Source organism: Xyrauchen texanus, chromosome 21 (assembly GCF_025860055.1).
Source record: "Xyrauchen texanus isolate HMW12.3.18 chromosome 21, RBS_HiC_50CHRs, whole genome shotgun sequence".
NCBI lineage: Eukaryota > Metazoa > Chordata > Actinopteri > Cypriniformes > Catostomidae > Xyrauchen > Xyrauchen texanus.
In genome coordinates, this window is record NC_068296.1 from 21,147,921 (window position 1) to 21,166,643 (window position 18,723).

At 35.9% G+C, this 18,723-nt stretch overlaps 1 protein-coding gene across 6 annotated transcripts in view; it reads right to left on the reverse strand.

Annotated features, from left to right (window-relative positions):
- Positions 1–1,605: 1,605 nt before the first annotated feature.
- The window catches only part of ranbp10 (RAN binding protein 10), a 54,781-nt gene continuing 37,663 nt past the window's right edge, over positions 1,606–18,723 (reverse strand). The window contains exons 6-17 of one of the 6 annotated variants that reach the window (XR_007972785.1): positions 16,970–17,154; positions 16,674–16,786; positions 15,026–15,134; positions 13,981–14,129; positions 12,889–13,081; positions 12,478–12,614; positions 9,390–9,535; positions 8,470–8,581; positions 7,059–7,200; positions 4,183–4,253; positions 3,908–3,961; positions 1,606–2,726 (exon numbers count right to left, since the gene is read on the reverse strand). Coding sequence is in view for 3 of the 6 variants with exons in the window: in XM_052152547.1 (XP_052008507.1) it covers positions 7,070–7,200; positions 8,470–8,581; positions 9,390–9,535; positions 12,478–12,614; positions 12,889–13,081; positions 13,981–14,129; positions 15,026–15,134; positions 16,674–16,786; positions 16,970–17,154 (1,275 nt within the window). In the remaining 3 variants the exon portion in view is untranslated. Of the gene's footprint in view, positions 4,254–7,058; positions 7,201–8,469; positions 8,582–9,389; positions 9,536–12,477; positions 12,615–12,888; positions 13,082–13,980; positions 14,130–15,025; positions 15,135–16,673; positions 16,787–16,969; positions 17,155–18,723 lie in introns of all 6 variants that reach the window. The other 5 variants (XR_007972784.1, XR_007972783.1, XM_052152548.1 and 2 more) reach the window with 5 other exon arrangements.

The window sequence follows — 18,723 nt, forward strand, 5'->3', positions numbered from 1 at the left end:
CATTATAACACACATTTTGTGTCACCTCATACTTCGTTCATAATTATGATTAATTATGTTTTTTGGATAACTTTATGGATTTAAACATCAATTAGCTCAAATTACACCATTACATTTTTATATAAAATAAGCAGATTTTAAAAGGCAAACATGATTATTTATGAAAAGGCTGCTATGTGTCATGCATTAAGAGAATCTGCTGGGGGAAAAAAGCATGACAAAACTATTACAATTTCTTAGCACTCACCAGTATACATGGAAGGACTCAGTGTTATTTATTGTTGTCTGGTCTCTGTAACCCAATGTTGTAACATAATTTCTAAATCTTATCACAAGTTATGCATTTGGATATACTGTATATTTAGACACTATAAAATATATATATTTTTTATCATAGTTTAGCTGTTATTTTAAACCACTTGCTCAGAATATTGTTTTTGCAATAATGTCACATGTAGTGTTCAATGTACAGTCAAACCTGACTTTGGCGTTATAAAGAGAAGACTTAGAAAAAGTATTTTACCATTTATTTTGCAAACATCATTCAAGAAGCTCAGAGTTGTGTAAAAATTTGTTTTGCATGGAAATACAAGTGGTTGGCGGTGTGGGTGTGTTCTGCACTGTGGCAGTGTTATACTCTTATCAATTCATTTCAGGAATTCAGTACATGTGAAGAACTCTCCATATTAAAGGAGCTGAAATATTTTGCTGCTGGATGGCAAGTATGTTCTTATCACATAAAGGTGTTATATTATTATATACACTAACAAAGTCTCAAACTCCAACTATGAAGGTTATATAGCCTTAAAAACCCCTTTGAAAAAGACCAAGCTAGAATTACCCAGCTTAAAAAAGGAAACAGAAATCATCTTAGTTATTGTCACTGGATAAATATTTAAAGTGATTAATGTAAAACAAATATATATATTTGTATTACATTAATCACTTTAAATATTTATCCATTATATATATATATATTTACATATAATAAATGACTAAATAAACGTGTCAATTACTCTAATCACGTGATGTGACTTTTTTTCTTTAGGAAATATTGGTCTAGTGCATGCATGTGTTGCAGTTTTATGATTTTTAGGCTTTGTTTTAGCAATATTTTAGTCAAATATTTATCATTTTTGAACTGTTAGCATAATTACATCAAATAGATGAAAAGCAATTAGAATCTTATTGACTCCTTATGATTAAATTGCCCTATACAGTATTTCCTTAGAATAAAAGGTTCTGCTATATGACAATGAATGTCACAGGACACATTTATCAGACTTGACCTTCCCTAATAACATTTGCATAAAACAGACAAAAGGCAATTCATTTGAACTAAACCATATAGATCCTAGTGTTCGCATGTAAATAAGAGACTAAACTCAATTGAATTATTATTATTAATATAATATTCTATTCTACAGTGCATGTATTATAGTATAACACATCATGATGAAAAACACTTTTGTTAGAGCAGTGTTGCATGAATTACTCAGAATTATTACTTACTAAGTATTGTGGTATTAGTATAGTACTGTTTGTTTCTGATTTTAATAATATGCAATGAAACAACAGCAAAATAATACAAAAGACAGACACCATATGTTCATGGATGTGTATTTTAATAAAAATAATTCTGTCAAAATTAAATGAGTACAATATTTTTTTATAATGTTTCCATTACATAGGTATGTCTCTTTTTTTCCTTTTTGAATTGTTTTTCTTTTTTCTTTCTTTTTTTTTTTTTTTTAAAGGTTCATGCTAAGTAGAGGGCAACTCATTTCACAATCGCTAAAATAAAACTCAAATAAAATGAAAATCATAATAGAAGTAAATTTTGCACAGCTTGCTGTACTCCTGCCCCTTGTCATTTCAGGTAGGAAATTCACCACATGACAAAGATGGATTCTGGCTACTTTCTTCACTTCCACATATGTACATAGGTCCCTATTTAAAGCCACATTTTTAGTTATAACATTAAAACGTATTTTTCAAACGACAATGTACATTTTAGGTGGTTAGACTATGATGAGTTCCAAAACATATTTGTCATTAAAAAGCCATCCCTAAACAAAGATCTATTACTTACAGGTCAGTAGAAGTATGAGCCATTATCTATAAACATTTATGGCTGTGTAAATGTTATGCAAGTAATCCCCATGAAATAAGATACCACCACTTAACAATCAAAATGATCCATCTTTTTGAGTGAAAATTTTTAATTAGTTGACAGATTATTGGGGATGAGGATGTGTTAATCCACAATTTTACTCCTAGACTCTAAAAATGAAAAGGCAGTGTTTATTTTAGATATTGAGGAGGAGCATGTGCAAGGTTGAGCCTCGGACCTTTGACCTCAGTGACCTAACAAAATGGTAACTGCACTACACAGACCTTTTATGTAAATGCCTGACATGATACAACAAGCTAGACAGCACTTTCCAAAGAGTAAATGAGGTATAAGTGAAGTTTACAAAGCAGGTGTAGATGAGGGAACGTAACAAACAATCTCATGATGGCCAGCAGCTAAAAAGTGGGACATAAAATGAGAGTAAAATCGGCTAAGCTACATTCAACACCACGGTGGCGTGCTAGCTGAGTGAAATGTTGGGTTGACATGGGAACAATTGACAGTTTTTCCTTCATGGACCAATCAGTTCAAAGAAAAGCTAAGGAGAGTGAGAGTAACATCACGCCACGTCCGACAGAGAATACACAGGCCGCTAGAAGGAAATAAAAAGAGTGTAGAATTAAGAGCCTGAACTATTGTTAATATCACACTTATATACTTCTTATAAAGGCCAAGTAGAGATTGTTGAGAGCTAGGAGAAATGGACAAAACAATTGCACACATGAGGTCACAGTGAAGTTTTGAGCAACACAGACATTTGCAATTTAAGGAGATGTTCTAATAACTAAATAAATACATATTTTGTTTGCAATTGATCGCATTAGCGTTTTCCGTTAATTTGCAGGAACCTAGGGTCAGTCAATTGTCTTGCATACAGCAAGTTCCTACTCCATTCCTCCATTACTGAACAGGAGAGGTAGACAGATACAATAATGCTTCATGTGCATGAATTGAAGTACAGTGCATCCAGTGGTAACAAAACTTTAACAACAGTACTTAACAGCCAATGAAACGACTAATAACAATAGTTGAAATGGTGTCAGCCTGTAGTCATTAATCTAACAGGAAAACTATCAACAAAGTGACACTATTCACATGGTTATAAACGTACAGAATTGGTATAAGAAGTTCAATTGCAAGCTTCGCTGGAGCTTTTCAGTAATCAAACTACTGACCTTCATTTTCTTTGTCAAAAACGTTACCTTTTTATTTGGTACAGCCAGAAAATCTGAAAACCCCAGGTTAATTTCATTATACCTAACTTAACAAAAGTTTGCATGATACCCACTGCTATAAAGATGGTAAAATATTGGTAAAATAGATTTATTTTGGGAAAACATCTACAGTTCAAAATATAATTCACCTACATTGGACCCCAAGGCAAGTCTGCATCATCACTGTGGGATTTTGTCTAATGAAAGTTGTGCTGGTGCTTGAGATACTAAGGTAGCTTAAAAGGTGAGATGCTAGGAGCCATGCATTATCTCACCCTGTCCCACACACATACTCCAATGAAAACAACGCCAGGGCACATGAAAACTCCTGTACGCACAACATTAATGTCCATCTAATTCCTAAAGGGTTGGCTAAAGTTAACCTACAGAATTTGCTTGTACATAGAAAAGGGCCTTATTTAAACCCCCCAGTATGGTCTGGTAAAGCAACACCTGTTTCTGCTAATATCTTGTTCTGACGACAAAACATTTGTCTAAATACCTGAGCTCTGACTGAGAAATCCAGAGTATGTAGATTGTATTTTTAATAGGAACTTACCATTATGTATAACGTTGATATGGTATGCTTGAAATACTATGCACTGAATTCCCCCTTGAAAAAAACGAGCCGGAAGGTTGATTTGTTTCGTGATGAGAACAACAAACAGACAAAATATAAACTAAAATAAAATGACTAGATAAACAGAATAATTCATTATCTTTAAATAGTGTCACACAATTTGTATTTGATAATACTAAATTAAAAAGAAGCCTCTCTTCTAATGTTTCTATTCATTCTGCTCGGCTGCTTCTGGCAAACGGCAAGCGACACACCATATCAAACACGTGCTCTCGTCATGGCAACCAATTCGAAAAGTCTTCTTCTTAGTTGTTCTGAACATTGCCTGAAAGAAACACACAAATGTTGTGTTTTTAACAACTATAATATTAGTAATCATGCCTGGGTTTCTTAAAATGTTCCAATATTGTTATAGTCTAAGTTCATTTATAATTAAATTAGCCTGTGAGAAATCTAGCAGTGAATTGTCAGCATTAGGGGCCGTTCACCAAACATGAAAACCTGCATCTGTCTGCGATTGTTTTAACTTGTTTTTCTATGTTAACATACGCTTGACGTCTTTGACCATTGTGCCGTGTCTCACACATAGGCGTCATCTATGTGTGGGACTGGTTGGACATGTTACTACCACTTTTTGACATAGCTTTCATCATTTAAGTGTCTGATGCAGAACAAATATCTCCATCTCTTGAGCAGGAGTTTCCATTTCATTCATGTGTTATAATAAGTGGTGATGTCTTAATGTTATAATGAGTGCTCATAGTGGCTGATATCAGTGGCATTGAGTGACATTAAGAGGTGATGTTCTTTCGTGCATCAAGACGTGCATTCTTCTCACTCCGCTGTTGCTCGTGCTGCTTTCTAGTAAAATGCAAAACAGAATTGTCCCGCTCATAATATACATCCACTGTACAGATGCAATCTTCGTTTATCAAAATAAAAAGTAATATTAGGGCAGATTAGAATCCGGAGCTCCTTGTACTAGAGGCGAGACTTTATCATGAGACCAAGCGGTCATTCTGGCTGAAATGATGCTGATGATTTATTCACTGAGTAGTGCAAATCTCAGTACTTCTGATGTTGGGTGAATGGATTAAAGTTATCAAATCAAGTATGTGACATTATTGTATTTTTCGAAACGGTAAAAGATTATGTGACATTTTTTGCATGTAACATAATTAACCCTATAAAGCCTGAAATAAATATTAAACAGAAAATGAGTTTTGAAATGAAGCTGTTTTCTGAACCCTTAAAACAAAATCTAATATATTGTATATATTGGGTCTACACAATTTGGACAAAAAGTCATATTGCGATTATTTTGAAAAGAACTGCGATTTGAATAGCGATTATGAAAAAAAGGTCATGTTTTTCATATGTTCAACTGCCAAAAGGCTACTGGGGGTTTTTCACACTTGAGTCCTCTTAATAAGAACCAAACTGAGACTTTTTTTTTTTATTTACCCACAAATAAATATATAAACAGAAACAAGAAATTGTACCCATCCAATATCTAACAATACATCACCTGGCCAAAAAAAAAAAAATTCACATACTCTAATATTTTGTTGGACCGCCATTAGCTTTGATTATGGCATGCATTCGACGTGGCATTTCGACAACATTATGGAACTTCACACCATTTATTTCAGTCCAGAGTTGCATTCATTTTTGGCCGAGATCTTGTATTGATGATGGGAGAGTCGAACCATCCATGAAGTCTTCTCCAGCACATCCCAAAGACTTTCAATGTGGTTACGGTCAGAACTCTGTGGTGGCCAATTCATGTGTGAAAATGATTCCTCATGCCCCCTGAACCACTTTTTCAGTTTGAGTCCGATGAATCTTGGCATCCTTGAATATGCCGTGTCATCAGGGAAGAAAAAAATCCATTGATGGGATAACCTATTCATTCAGTACATTCAGGTAGTCAGCTGACTTCATTTTATTGCAGTATAATGTTACTGAGCCTAGACCTGACCAATTGAAGCAACCCCAGATCATAACAGTGCCTCCAGAAGTTTGTACAGTGGTCAATACACATGATGGGTCCATCACTTCATGCGCTTCCCTTCTTATCCTGACGCACCCATCACTTTGGAATGGAGTAAATCTGGACCACTTAACCCTTTCACATTGCTCCAAATATTTGTTTAACGATGTGACTTCGTTACATCTCCAATCACGATCATTCAAGATTTATTTCCATTCAAGGTTTTAATAATGCGTTGGACAGTTCTTAACCCAATTCCAGTGATTTCAGAAAACTCCTTAGTTGTTTTCTTTGCTTGATGCAGGACAATAATTTGCTCCTTCTGAAACACATTAACATCTTTTCCAGGACCACGGAATACATCTTCCGACATGGTTGTTTAAGAAATGAGAAGCTACACACTGCATCAGTTAGGGTTAAAAGAATTGTTGCCAGCTGAAACATCTTAATCACTGCAATAATGATTCAATCATAGGCTCTTAAGTATCTGTTCATTTAAATCCAACGGCAACTTTTTTTTTTGGCCAGGCAGTGTATAATACTTTATTAAACATTTTCCAAACAAAGCCTTTAACAGTATAAAGATAAAAATGCACTAACATTGCACCAATTCAAGAACCATTAAACATTTCCCAAAGTTTAGGTGGGTGATTAACTAATTGAAAGAACTAGTTTCCCCATAACATATTAATTGAAAAGGGTATTAAATCTCTTAAACGCTCACAAATATAAATCTGACTGGTAGACTGTGGCTCTTCCCTTTGTTACAGCAATCATGAAGCCAAGTGGTGTGCTTCTGTGATAATTACCATGTGCCTAACTTAGGCTGAAAAATGTTCTATCACAAGTCCCATCTGGGCATGTTTTATACATCAAATAGTGCTAACAGCTCCTTTTTCCATCATTTTATCATCTTGCACAGAAGCGTCATGTTTTTTTGACACTGTGTCAAGTTAAAAAGAAATGCGATTTTTAAAACGGGCCCAAAACACCTGCGTTTTGCAATATTTGTTGCACTGTGTATAGCTTTTTTTTTTGCGCAAGAATGAATTCGGTCTGAACAGCCCCTTAAGGCGTGGTCACACTAGACTTTTGAGCACACAATTTGTTTTTCAGAAAGTAGTAAGGGGCTCTCACCTGGACTGATGCTAAAGCAAAAAGTTGTCGACTCTGGCAAAGGAGCAGGATCCAGAGCGGACCCTGGCCATCAGCTGCACACACTCTGTGGCCTGACCCAAGGCCAGCATGAGAGGAGGCTGCTTGGGCAGGTTGTGAGACTCTACATGAAGGAAAAGATTGTAGATATGAAGCCATCATAGCAATTAAACTTTTTAGAAGTAATTTTTGTTCATGTTTGGTAACAGTGATTTTGGACTTTATATTGAAAACTATCCATATACTGACTGCTGACATGCAAAACAAATGTTTTTGGTTACCGACGGCATTGTAAAAAAAATACCCTATTTAATATAATATATAATATAATACCCAAATTTGTTACTAATGATTAATTTGCAACCTAAGACCCTGTTTCCACCTGGCATTAAGATTCGGGTGATCCGATCACATGTGGTCAACCCTAAATACAGGTCTAAACGGGGTCTAAATGTTTTGTGATCGGATCACAGACACCACATACGAATGTGGTCAAAAACCATATGACCACATCGCATTGAGATGTAAACACTAATCCATCCTGTACGCGTCCTGGCAGCAGTGAAGCACCGCCCCCTCACCTGTCAATAAACTGCTGCAGTTAAACTTTGCTGTTGACTTGTATGTGCGGCTTTAAAAGGAAATGACTGTCAGATCTTAAAAATCTGAAAAAGCAGATACATACACAATCACAAGAGCTTCATAGATCTTTTTAGTGTGTCTGATATCAACACAGATGACAACCATGAACACCTGAAGCTCCTTTAATACAGGTTATCCACTAAAATAATGGATAATTCTGCTTGGCATGCTGCGTTTGTACTTAGATTAAATTGCATCCGCATCTGGGAGAAACAGCAGACCGTTTTTTTTTTTTTCACACTTTCCTTGTCTTTTCTGACTTTGTTATGCTTTAACATCATGCAATAACACACTGACATAATGATTGATGTATGTTGTCATGAAACAGAGACCCTCCCCTCTAGATCCAAACACAAGTGATCACAGGAGACGCATTTAAGTGTAAACAGCGATGTATCTCACCTGACCATATGTTATCCAATCACCCGAAATGCATCTTATTATTAGGTGGAAACGGGCCATAATTTCCAATATTGGGGAAACTGGTTCTGATATGACTGGAGTCTTCTGGTCATGCATGTATACTTAAACACATTTTTCAAGAATTTGGATTTTAGATGAAAAAAATTACTTCAGCACTTTCTACAACTACAAATATTTATTAGCAAAAGTACTTTAATCTCACTTGAACACACACATGCTGAACCAGATATTTTATATATGTCTTATTACTGTGGCTATGTTTAATTATAAGGCTTGGTAAGTGATTATGTTAACTGTGTGTGTGTGTGTGTGTGTGTGTAAACCTTACCCAGAATAGCGCTGTTGAGAGCAGAGCAGATCGCCTCTCTCTGCATGGGGTCCAGCTGCTGGCCCACTGGGCAGTTCCAGGGGTCGGAGTACGCCAGCAGACTGAATGCATCCTAAACATGAACAGACAAGTACACTGGGCAAAGAAGCTTAAGTGTACTGCTACACACTGTAACCTTTCCACTTCCATGTGTCTATTAACATTAGCACCAAACAGGGGAAAGTACATACTGTAGCAAGAAAAAGTAAGTGTTAAATGTAAATAAAGACATGAAAGATTATAATTGTTTGTGTTGTTAGCTTAAGCACACTGTGTTTGTCTGTACTTGTGACTTTGATGAAGATGAGATAACACTTTATGACCAGTTAATACAGAAAACCATCTAATTCCAAATGGTTCACATACTTTTTCTTGCCACTGTACTATGCTACAGGGGTCTGAGTAATATAGACACTCTGCCGAGCAGAAGAGTTAAAAAAGTTTAATGCTTTATGTATCATTGCAGTCATATATACTCCAAAGTCAGAAACAGACCCCTTTATTACTATTTGTTGTAAAACTATAATAATTAAAAACAATTGAACAGCTGTTGACTGTCAGAAAATCAGTGGTCATAGGGCACAATCAATACCCACTTCACATCACATTTATGGCAGTTTATCACACAGGGATCCTAAACCTCTTGTCCAAAGTTGTTTGTGATTACTGGATAGGGATTTTAATTCATTTTATGCAGACTGCACTATGGACAGAGCAAATTCTCTTCAATTTGGTTGATAAAATATTGTTGTTAAATTACATTTCCATGACTTTTCCAGGCCTGGCAATCACAATTTAAAAAATTCCCAAATGTTTCCCATGATATGAGACCCTGATCACTTTCTCAAGCCTGTTGACCTCTTGCCCTCCATTCCTCCTACCTGCAGCATCTTTTTGTGAGTGGCATTCTTGCCGTATTGGCGACAGAGCTGCTCGCTAAGCGTCTGAAGCTCTCTGCCAAACTGGATCATTCTCTCCGTGGCGGCTTGGTTTCCTCCACAAAGCTGTCTGGAGCTGCAGTTGTCATCTATTTTCAAAAATACATTTAATTTTAAATATTTCTAATAATAATCAAACTAGATAGGTAAAGTTTGTCAAGACCACTGTTGGTTAAATTACTTAAAAACAGTAATTCACAACAAATGTCAAATTATTTCCTCTAAAATTGTAATCAGATTAATTAACTAATTACATCACCGAAAAATAGGGATGCACCGAAATTTCGGCCACCGAAAATTTTCGGCCGAAAGAGAAAAAAGGCCGAAAATATGAGCCGAAAATATATACCTCCTTGCCCCACCCCTCAGTGCTCAGATTTCAATCTGGATCGATGTAGCCCTTATCACAGCTGTTAGATAATTCCACAACGGCGCTACCAAATAAAGGCCGATCATGTCAGCGGTGTGGAAATTCTTCAAAGTTTCTGATAAGGACATCAAATTTGCGATCTGCAGTGTTTATTCAGCAGAACTTTCAAGATATATATATACAGAATACAGCAAGAGATTCTACAGGAAAATGACACAACTAGCGCAGCTACACCACAACTTGAGACGTATTTATCTGAACTACTCCAGAAGCTGACAATCCCCTTGACTACGGTCGCATAAACAAAGACCGCTTTCCTTTGCTTGGCGGATTAGCGACAGGTATTTATCTGCCCAAGCACCAGCACAAAGAGTGAGAGACTGTTCAGTGCAGCATCTCATGTTCTTGATGAGCTTTCTGACAGGAGAGACTGTCAGAAAGTTTAGCAACTTTTGTTCTTGAAGAGAAACCTGTCACTTGTAGTTAAATAGAAAGCGGTCCAATTTGATGTGTATAGCAATTACATTACACTTGTTCTTCACTTGAGGATACATCTGTCGCTTACAGTTGAGGTTGGATTTAGTTCAATTACTGCTGTTTTGCACAATCATTTTCACTTAAAGTGTACATACGTTTACATAAACAGAATAGAGCACTGATCTATATATATAATTATATATTATAGTTTTATATAGATCAGTGGAATAGAGGCCCTCTGCCATTCTGTGTTCTGCCTGTTGTTTTAATTAAAATTACTGTTGCATATTTAAACTTTTTGAAAGATGCTAGCTAAGTTCATTTCTTGACTGTTGTTTTGCATATAATAATTTTCTAAAACTTTACATTATTTGGATAATTGTTAATAAAATCTGTAAAATTAGATTTTTACAGAACTGAAAGAAGAATAATATTTAATATAGTTTTAATATATTTTTTGTCCAATTTTGTTGTGCTACTTTCAATAAAAGTGTGATTTATTTCATTGGTTTGTAGTTTTTCAATTCAGATTAATTAAATTCATGAAATTAATGAAAAACTATAAAATTAATACAATTATACACAACATTTTTTTATTTTTTTAAATAGGTAAAAATGTCGGTTTCGGTTTTCGGCCAAGTGCATCCTGGATTTTCGGTTTCGGTTTCGGCCCAGAATTTTCATTTCAGTGCATCCCTACCGAAAAAGTAATCACATTACTAATTACTTTACTTTTAAGTTACTTTCTAAAACACTTTTCCACTCACCAAATTCAAAATAACGTAAATATTTCTTTCTTGTTACACACAAGTCATACAACTCAGCACCTCACATTTCTCCTTCACAATGACTCGTTACAGGGCCATAATTCATGTAATCTACAAAAAATGATATATTAGAAATAAACATAATCCTATAATGTCCTTAAAAGTAATCAAATTAATTGAAAGTCAGTAACTGTAGTCTGATTACAAGAATTTAATATATAATGCATTACACTAGTTTTTTGGCTAAAAAGTCATTAGATTACAGTGACTAATTACTTTGTAATTGGATAACACCCAACAACAGTCAAGACAAAATTTGAAATTGGCTTGACAAACATTAAAGTCCTTGTGTGTTTGTTTACATTTGAATTTTTTGACAGTTGGATTTTGAATTAACAAGCATTCCATTGTACTGTTTGAATATTCCTTCAATGTAATTCTATGGGATTTTTGATTGCCCTGTTTGGGAGAACTATACATCAGACAGTTCAAAAAGACACAGCACGCTAGGTCAGAACAGTCTGATGGTCTGTGCCGAGTTTAGTGGACGTAGCTAATAATCTTTCAAATATATTAACATTTAATATATTTGGTCTTTATTTAGGGATTTCGTAAACCAAATCTGTAGAATAACAGTATGTTGGCTTTGTCAAGCCAACATAATAAACAATTCTTCCACCAAGTAATATAGTTCACTATCTCAAAGTATCTGTTAGTTTGTGGTTGTGATTGCGGCATTAATGTAAAATGTGCGGCCAAGTGTGCCTTTATAGTCATTTTTAATGGCAAAGAAAGTGGATCATCCAATCAGAAATACCTATTTTAATATAAATGTTTAATGAGTCAGAGGGACTAAATCAGATTAATTAATTTTGGGGGATATAGATATTGTCAAGACAATGTTATGTCAAACTATGTAGTAAAAAAATACCTACTGTCAATTGTGAGAATGACTTTAACCCAGCAGGGCTAAACATTTCACTTATATTCAGTGTTAACTAGCATGATTTTCTGTTAAATGGAGAACATAATTAGAGGTCCTCGATCTAATACAGTTAATAAAAATGTCTGAAGCCATTTGAACTGTTTCTCAACTCCATGCCTGAAAGCATTCCAAGAAACAGATAATGTGGGAAAAAAATGAAGAAGTAGATATCAGGATCCTATTAAAATCTACAGGCTCCACTTCTGTCTTTGTAACCTTGAAGGAAAATATTTAATGGGCTGAATATTATAAGAGCTCAATTTAGCAGCTCTCAAGGGGCAAAAGGACAGAGCAGAAATATAACTAGCCACATCAAAATGAAGAATGAAAGAGGTATAAATAGAATAAAAGGTGTTCTTAAAGTGTTCTCACAGACTGTTGATTATTGCATGAAAAGCTGGTGTGTATGTGCAGTGTGAGAATGTATTGTACCTGCTACTCCATTGCCAACACTGTTGTCATCTGCCTGCAGGATTTCCTGGTATTTGTATGTGCCATTCACAATGCGAGTTGAGCTTTCTGTCACGCCGTTACTGTAGTGTTCTGCCTCAATCTCCATCTCACTATCACTGTCAATAGACACAATACAATCAGTCAAAAAAATTTTTTGTCTCTGTAGCATGTAACTACACATTTGAGACAAAGTCCAAATATATGTGCTTGTCCTTGCTTACAGAATATACATATCCTTTTTCGATGTTATCTGTGGCAATTCAAACATACAAGTATTATCAAATAATCCCACCAATTTATATATATTTATCACATTATTCTCAACCCTCTTCAAGTAATAAATGCATTACAACAACAAAACAACACAAATAGAAACACACATACACAGACCTAGTCTCCTGGTTGCTGGTAGCACTGTGGGGCTGGGACTTGGTGGAGTCAGTAGAGTTGGACTCTGAGTAATTGACGGAGGAGGGGGAGGAGGATGGAGAGGAGGAGGCAGAGCTTACACCTGTGTATTTGCTGTGGCTCTTATTTTTATTAGGAGGGGTGACCCCGTTACTGCATGTGGGACTTTCTGCTTCTGAGTCACGAGGAGAAAGAGATAAATGAGAGCCATTAGAAGAGGGTCTTAACCCAAGTACACTACCTGAATTGTAAATTGCATACCGGTAATCCACTCTAATGCAGTGCAGGTGAAACAACTTTCATGTAGGTTTCATAAATATTTAGCTTATTTGATAATCCTTAAGAATGTCCTGTTGTACTCTCAGCACTGTCTGACATATTTTATTATAGTTTAATCCATTCTACAGAATTAACATAGATTTTGCCCAACAAGCAGTGAAGAATATATGAAAAAAGGTACAAATTCTACGTGGGTTAATTAATGAGATTTTAACAAAAACACTTCAGCTTAAGTTTACGTGAATGGTTTAATCTCACAAAAATGTCAGAAATGTCAGTCATATTTCACCCCAAAATAAAGATCAAACATTTTTTTTTTCATAAATAAAATGAAGCCTATTTGAAGGACATCATGACTATTTGAATTTATTTATATTTATTATTTTATTTATTTTCATGAAAATTAAGCCTACTGCCGTAATGTGAAAAAACTCTCATTTTCAAAACTGTAATGCAAAATGCTAATTAATAAATAAAACATTATGATTTATTATTTAAATTGTAAGTATACATCATGGTAGTATTTGTTTTGATGAATTTAATGCAATAATTATATATATACACACACACAATATAAATACACAAGATAAATATATATATATTGTCTTAATGGTCATAGAATAGGCTTAATTTTCTTTATGCAAAATATAATTTCTTCTTTTTTACCTTTTGCATTTGGGGTGAAATTTCTTTTTAGACATTTCTTTGTGAGCTTCACCCAAATGCATAAAGAGTGTTTTACTTGATAATTAAATGTTGAACGAAGATGTAAAGTTTTAGGGGTGTGTGTGTTACCTGTGCTGTGCAAGTGAGCATTGGTGGCTCCGTGCCGTGGGCTCAGGTTTGGGGATCCGTGATAGCTGTCTTGGGATTTAGGAGAGCGGACACTAAAGCACCGTACCTCACTATCTGTACCATTCACCATCTCCACAAACTGCCGACACCTGAGAAGAGAACACAAAATCACTGTGTTACACCACAGAGATTTCACACACCCACACACAGCAATAAACACTCAAGCTGCCAATCCATTAAAATGTCGAACAACCACGCTTCTGGTATCTATTATGCCAAATGACTGACATTGTCAGCTCAGCAATCCATTAAACTGTCTGGCTGTCATTCAACTGTTATCCATCACAGAGAAAGAACTCAGCTCTCACCGTCTCCTTCACACCGATCCTGGCCCTGAATACCAGAAAAGAGATCCAAACCTATTCCAACACCAGCACCTGATATCAGTTTTGATTTGACATTAACAGTGCAATTCAATAATAACTGGAATGCACTGATTATTCACTGAAAATCTTGACATCTGCTAGATCTCCTAGCTCCCCTCGGCACATTCATAATACTTCATAACAGAAAAAGACTTCAGAAAACTTGGAATATAGTACACAGATTGTATGGACAACTTTTATTGTGCTTTTGCATACATTGAGCATAATCAGAGCCCCTTTATTTGTATTATCATGGAAATGAGCGACAAAGACATTCTTCAGAATTTCTCCTGTTGTGTTCCACAGAAGAAAGTTACACATGTATGAAAAATTTGAATTTTTGGGCAAACTATTCCTTTAAAGACTAATCTCAGACCTGGTGTTCTCTCAGCAGGATTACATTATAAAACTCAGGAGAGAAAGTCCTGGATGTTCGTATTCCACTGTAATCTAGTGATCCCATGGAAAGAGAATGTTTTTTTTTTGCACCTTGCTTGAGGTCAAGCAATTCCTTTTGATCCTTTTAACACAATTAAATGGCACACACGCACACGCGCACAAACACACACGTAGTGTTATCAAGAGCCCTCTGGGAAGTGTGTGCTTGTAGAGATACTCACTTCAACATGAAGAGTAAATTAGGGTTGTGTTCTAGGAGTCCAGGGTACAACTGCTGTGTAGCGTCAATAGCTTCTCCAACACGCCCTGCCAATACCAGCTTCTGTATTCCTTTACGCAAAGACAATAAACACTTACATATGTGGGAGTGAGATGCCTCACTAACTTGCATCCCAGTTTTAAACTCCCTAATCTTTCAATAACAGTCTCTTTGCAAAGCCAGAATTAAATTTCTACAGCTTCGTAAAACAATCCACACTGAAATGTGTCACTGAGTCTGTTAAGGTCAGACCGAAATTATTGTGGACCTTCTTAAAAATTAATTCAGTTGCTCGTTTCTACCTTTGGGATAATTTAAAAAGAACAGCACAGGTTTGGGGAACTTTCTAAACATTTTGCTCTCTGTAGTTCTCCTCATGTCAAAAGATATAACCCCTTTAAGCATCAAATCATGTTCACATTGAATTTGCATTGCTTTGAGAGAAAAGGATTACATCATAAAATGTAATGCTTCTCAGGGCTTAAAGGTAAAGTATAAAATTTTTGCGACACAAGCCCCACTGAACCGATTTGCAAAAATAAACAATGTTTTCAAAACAGCTTTCTGAACGCACCCCTTGTCTGCAGTTGTTCAAACAGTCAGATAGTCCCACCCCAAACTCACTGCATTGGTTCAGTAATGTTGTTGGGGCAGGTCTAAGAAGGATGCTACAAGCAAACACAGGAAGTTTTATAGCGGCACCGAGACAGTGTTTACAGTTTTCCAGAAAAATAACCTATGAATGGCTTAATTATAGTTGTCTCTGCATATTAAGCTAGGATATAAGAAAGTATTTTAACACTGAAAAAGATACATACTTCAGCTTTAATAAAACTTCCTTTGGTTGTTGCCAATGCAAGATAAAACGTTCTGATAACTACAAAGTGAACATCAAACATTCAGTATGTTGATTAAATCATAACTTAGAGGCACACAAAAAATTATGTTTTTTGACTTCACCCTTACAGACAAGTATGAATATTCATATTCAGTCTACAGCTGAAGAAAAGAAATGTTTGCTTATCCAGTAGAATTTTTAAGTTCCCCATAACAGCTATATTTTCCTACCCAATCCACAGAAGACATTGGGAGATCTGTTTAACTCATTACTAATTATATAAATACAATATTGCTGCTCTATATTCAACTCGTACAAGACACACACACACACACACACACACGCATGTTGTGTTTCCATGTTTTATGGGGACTTTCCATAGACATAATGGTTTTTATACTGTACAAACTTTATATTCTATCCCCTAAACCTAACCCTACCCCTAAACCTAACCCTCACAGAAAACTTTCTGCATTTTTAAATTTTCAAAAAACATAATTTAGTATGATTTATAAGCTGTTTTCTTCATGGGGACCGACAAAATGTCCCCACAAGGTCAAACATTTCGGGTTTTACTATCCTTATGGGGACATTTGGTCCCCACAAAGTGATAAATACACGCTCACACACACACACACACACACACACACACACACACACACACACACACACACACACACACACACACACACACACACACACACACACACACACACACACACACACACACACAGGCTAAACTATTTGACTTTGAATGAATGTAGATTCTCACTTTGTCTGTTTTTTATTGAGGTTTGGTCCTCTTGGATCATAGTCTCTGTGGCTCTGGCAAAGGCCATTGCTGTGGCACAATAACCATGATGGACCAGGTAGCTGGACACCATGCTGCAGATATCAACATAAAAAAGTTAGCACGGCAAGAAGCAACATTCGTTAATGTATCAAGAACAAGCCATCATGACAAAGTTACAATATGCAAGCGAAGTGTGGAGTAAACTTCACTGAGCTTTTCAAAAAGTCCACGTGTTTACAAAGCACATTTTCAGGAAGTGATATGAGGCTGCTCACTTTTGCAGCACTGCCTGCCAATCTCCCAGTCTCTCTCCGATGGGGAAGCGGGCGATCATGCTGTGGATCTTGGCCCTCCATTCGCTCATGTAATCCTCAATGTCAAACACAAAAGGCTGTTGTCCAAAGTTAGCATCTACTATCTCTCCAGGAGTCTGCAGCCCTACTGTGGGGTACAGGTTGGGCTAAAATTAGAGACAAAGAAGAAGAAAAACAGAGTTGATAGAGAAAAGAGATTATTTAGAGGTAGGACTGGGTGATATATTCAATACTCATGATAACTGCTCAATGATTTAGCTGCCGATATAAAATTCATGATTGTTGGTGCCAGATGGGCTGGTTTGAGTATTTCTGTAACTGCTGATATCCTGTGATTTTCACACACAACATTCTCTATTTACTCAGAATGGTGTCAAAAACAAAAAATATTCAGTGAGTGGCAGTTCTTGCAGACGGAAACACCTTGTTGATGATATAAGTCAACGTAGAATGGCCAGACTGGTTCGAGCTGACAGAAAGGATGCGATAACCACTCTTTAAAGCAGAATAGCAGAATAGCATAATAGCATCTCTGAATGGACAACAAGTCAAACCATTCAATATGAAGACCAAGTCGGGCACTTTGTTAGTACCATAGCGTTCCTAATTAAGTGCTAAGTGAGTGTATACACTGGCGGCCAAAAGTAGAGATTTTGCTCTTATGGAAATACATTTTTTATTCACCAAAGTGGCATACAACTGATCACAATGTACAGTAAATACATTAATAATGTGAAAAATTACTATTACAATTTGAAAAACATTCTTAAACTACTTCAAAGAGTTCTTATAAAAAAAATTCACCATGTGCAGCAATAACAGCTTTGCAGATCCTTGGCATTCTAGCTGTCAGTTTGTCCAGATGCTCAGGTGACAATTCACCCCACACTTCCTGTAGCACTTGCCATAGATGTGGCTGTTTTGTCGAGCACTTCTCATACACCTTACAGTCTAGCTGATCCCACAAAAGCTCAAAGGGTTTAAGATCCATAACACTCTTTTCCAATTATCTGTTGTCCAATGTCTGCGTTTCTTTGCCCACTCTAAACTTTTCTTTTTGTTTTTCTGTTTCAAAAGTGTCTTTTTCTTTGCAATTATTCCCATAAGACCTGCACCCGAGTCTTCTCTTTACTGTTGTACATGAAACTGGTGTTGAGCGGGTAGAATTCAATGAATCTGTCAGCTGAGGACATGTGAGGCGTCTGTTTCTCAAACTAGAGACTCTGATGTACTTATCCTCTTGTTTAGTTGAACATCTGGTCTTCCACATCTCTTTCTGTCCTTGATAAAGCCAGTTGTCCTTTGTCTTTGAAGACAGTAGTGTAAATCTTTATATGAAATCTTCAGTTTTTTGGCAATTTCAAGCTTTCATTCCTCAAAACAATGATTGACTGATGAGTTTCTAGAGAAAGCTGTTTCTTTTTTGCCATTTTTGACCTAATATTGACCTTAAGACATGCCAGTCTATTGCATACTGTGGCAACTCAAAAACAAACACAAAGACAATGTTAAGATTAATTGAATGAACCAAATAGCTTTCAACTATGTTTGATATAATGGCAAGTGATTTACTTGTACCAATTTAGCATGATTACTCAAGGATAAGGTGTTGGAGTGATGGCTGCTGTAAATGGGGCCTGTCTAGATTTGATCAAAAATGACTTTTTTCAAAAAGTGATGGTGCTGTTTTTTACATCAGTAATGTCCTGACTATA